The sequence below is a fragment of the Sinocyclocheilus anshuiensis genome, unplaced genomic scaffold (assembly GCF_001515605.1).
Source record: "Sinocyclocheilus anshuiensis isolate Anshui unplaced genomic scaffold, SAMN03320099.WGS_v1.1 scaffold100, whole genome shotgun sequence".
NCBI lineage: Eukaryota > Metazoa > Chordata > Actinopteri > Cypriniformes > Cyprinidae > Sinocyclocheilus > Sinocyclocheilus anshuiensis.
This window is the reverse complement of record NW_015555725.1, coordinates 1,428,517-1,430,306: the sequence shown is the minus strand read 5'-3', so window position 1 is coordinate 1,430,306 and position 1,790 is coordinate 1,428,517. Positions and strand designations below refer to the sequence as shown.

General features: G+C 34.7%; 1 protein-coding gene across 5 annotated transcripts in view; it reads right to left on the bottom strand.

The window, feature by feature from the left end:
- LOC107672618 (small G protein signaling modulator 1-like) overlaps positions 1 to 1,790 on the bottom strand; it is a 49,006-nt gene that overhangs the window by 15,872 nt on the left and 31,344 nt on the right. For all 5 annotated transcript variants that reach the window (XM_016465886.1, XM_016465887.1, XM_016465889.1 and 2 more), the window contains exons 10-11: positions 1,239 to 1,306; positions 424 to 587 (exon numbers count right to left, since the gene is read on the bottom strand). In XM_016465886.1, the coding sequence (XP_016321372.1) occupies positions 424 to 587; positions 1,239 to 1,306 (232 nt within the window). The remainder of the gene's footprint in view (positions 1 to 423; positions 588 to 1,238; positions 1,307 to 1,790) is intronic.

Below are 1,790 nucleotides of genomic sequence, written 5' to 3'. Positions count from 1 at the left end.
TTAATTGTTTATATATATATATATATATATATATATATATATATACAGTATATCAAACTATCAAATGGACAGTTCACCCAAAAATTACAATTCTGTCATTTACTCACTTTTTTGGCACATTCAGTGAGGTCCAAATACATTTTTCAATATATCCTCTTTTGTTTACAATAGCAAAAAAAATAAATAAATAAAAATAACAAGAGTCAAACAGGTTTGGAACCACATGACGTTGAGTAAATGATGGTAGAATTTTCATTATTCAGATTCATGAGGTTTTTAAAATGGTACATTATATATATATATATATATATAGGTCAGTGGCCCTTGGCTTGGTGTTGTTGGCAGAATTTGGCCCTCCGCGAAAACTAATTGAGGAACCCTGGTCTATAGTAACATTAAATGTTGTACAGATCAATTTCTAACCTTTCCTCTCTGGGACCAAAGCGGAGGGTCTAACTGGCCGTGAGGCAGCAGACCATTTTCCAGACAGGAGAGGAACTGTAGGAGGTGACCACCACGGGGAAAACGAAGCGGAGGCCTTTGAATCCCATCCTGACTAACTAGAACCACTGTTCCCCCACAGTCCACTGCAGACAAAAATACATACACAATGGAATTAATATTAAATAATGTGATATGTTCATTGACATTTAAATGACACAGTCTCTTGCTATCACCTATTACTAGGTTAAATACATGTTTTGCACATAGTGAAATCCTCTTTACCATGCAAAACAATTCCTCTCTTAACAGTATCTAATATCTGAATCATCCTGATGTACTTAATATTGAAGCCATGACACAGCCTGTACAATAAGGAATTATTCATTGCCATTATTAGCAGAATTACATTGCTTCATAATCTGAGTAAAGCCTCACTTTAAATTCTCATCTCTTTCCAGAAGCAATTATGTTCTGATTAATTCTGCTCTCTCTCATCGGTCCACTGATCTTGTGCTTGGATGAATATGAAAAGGGCAAGTACAACTGAGGATATTGGCTGAATATTTGAGTACACCCAAGTGGAGACTATTAATGTTAGATATGCTTTTAACCTTCAGCAACTTTGTAGGGTCTATGAATGTTGTAGAATTATGTACTATTACATTACGGTCATATTATATGTGTATGAATTATTTAAACTGATCTGTAAGAATTATGGACAAATAAGAAACTGCAGGATGTGTCTCATTTGGCTGCCAGTTGGATGTTTTTCAACCTGGCACAATGTCACCTACCCTGCTGATGACAGTGCAGGTACACAATCTCCTCCAGGCGGATTGTCATGGCGTAGTCCCAGTAAACACTGCAGGAAAACAGGTTAGTGTTAGTTATTTAATAATATAAATACTTACATTTCAGTGTTTCAAAATTATTTTCATTTAACATTATTCAAAGAAAAAAATCATGCACTGTTTCAGTTTCTTCATGAAGTTAGGAATACTTTTCCTTATTTTCTGGGATGAAAACTCATTAGGGGTAAAAAGGAGGATATAGGGAAAATGTCACTCTATATAGTTAAAAATATAAACATTGAACATTATACAATAAATACATTACTTCGCTTTCGAATGTTAAACCATAGAGCTTTTATTTTGGTGGACATCTGCAGGTTTTAAAGCTTCTCTTTTGTTGACAACAGATTTAGAAATGTTTCTCATTACTTAGGAAGATTTAGCATGGCGATTTTCACTGAAATGTGACAAGCTTGCATCCCTGTATTATGGTGGAACGAGCAAACCTGTAATACAGTGGGTACGGAAAGTATTCAGACCCCCTTCAATTTTTCA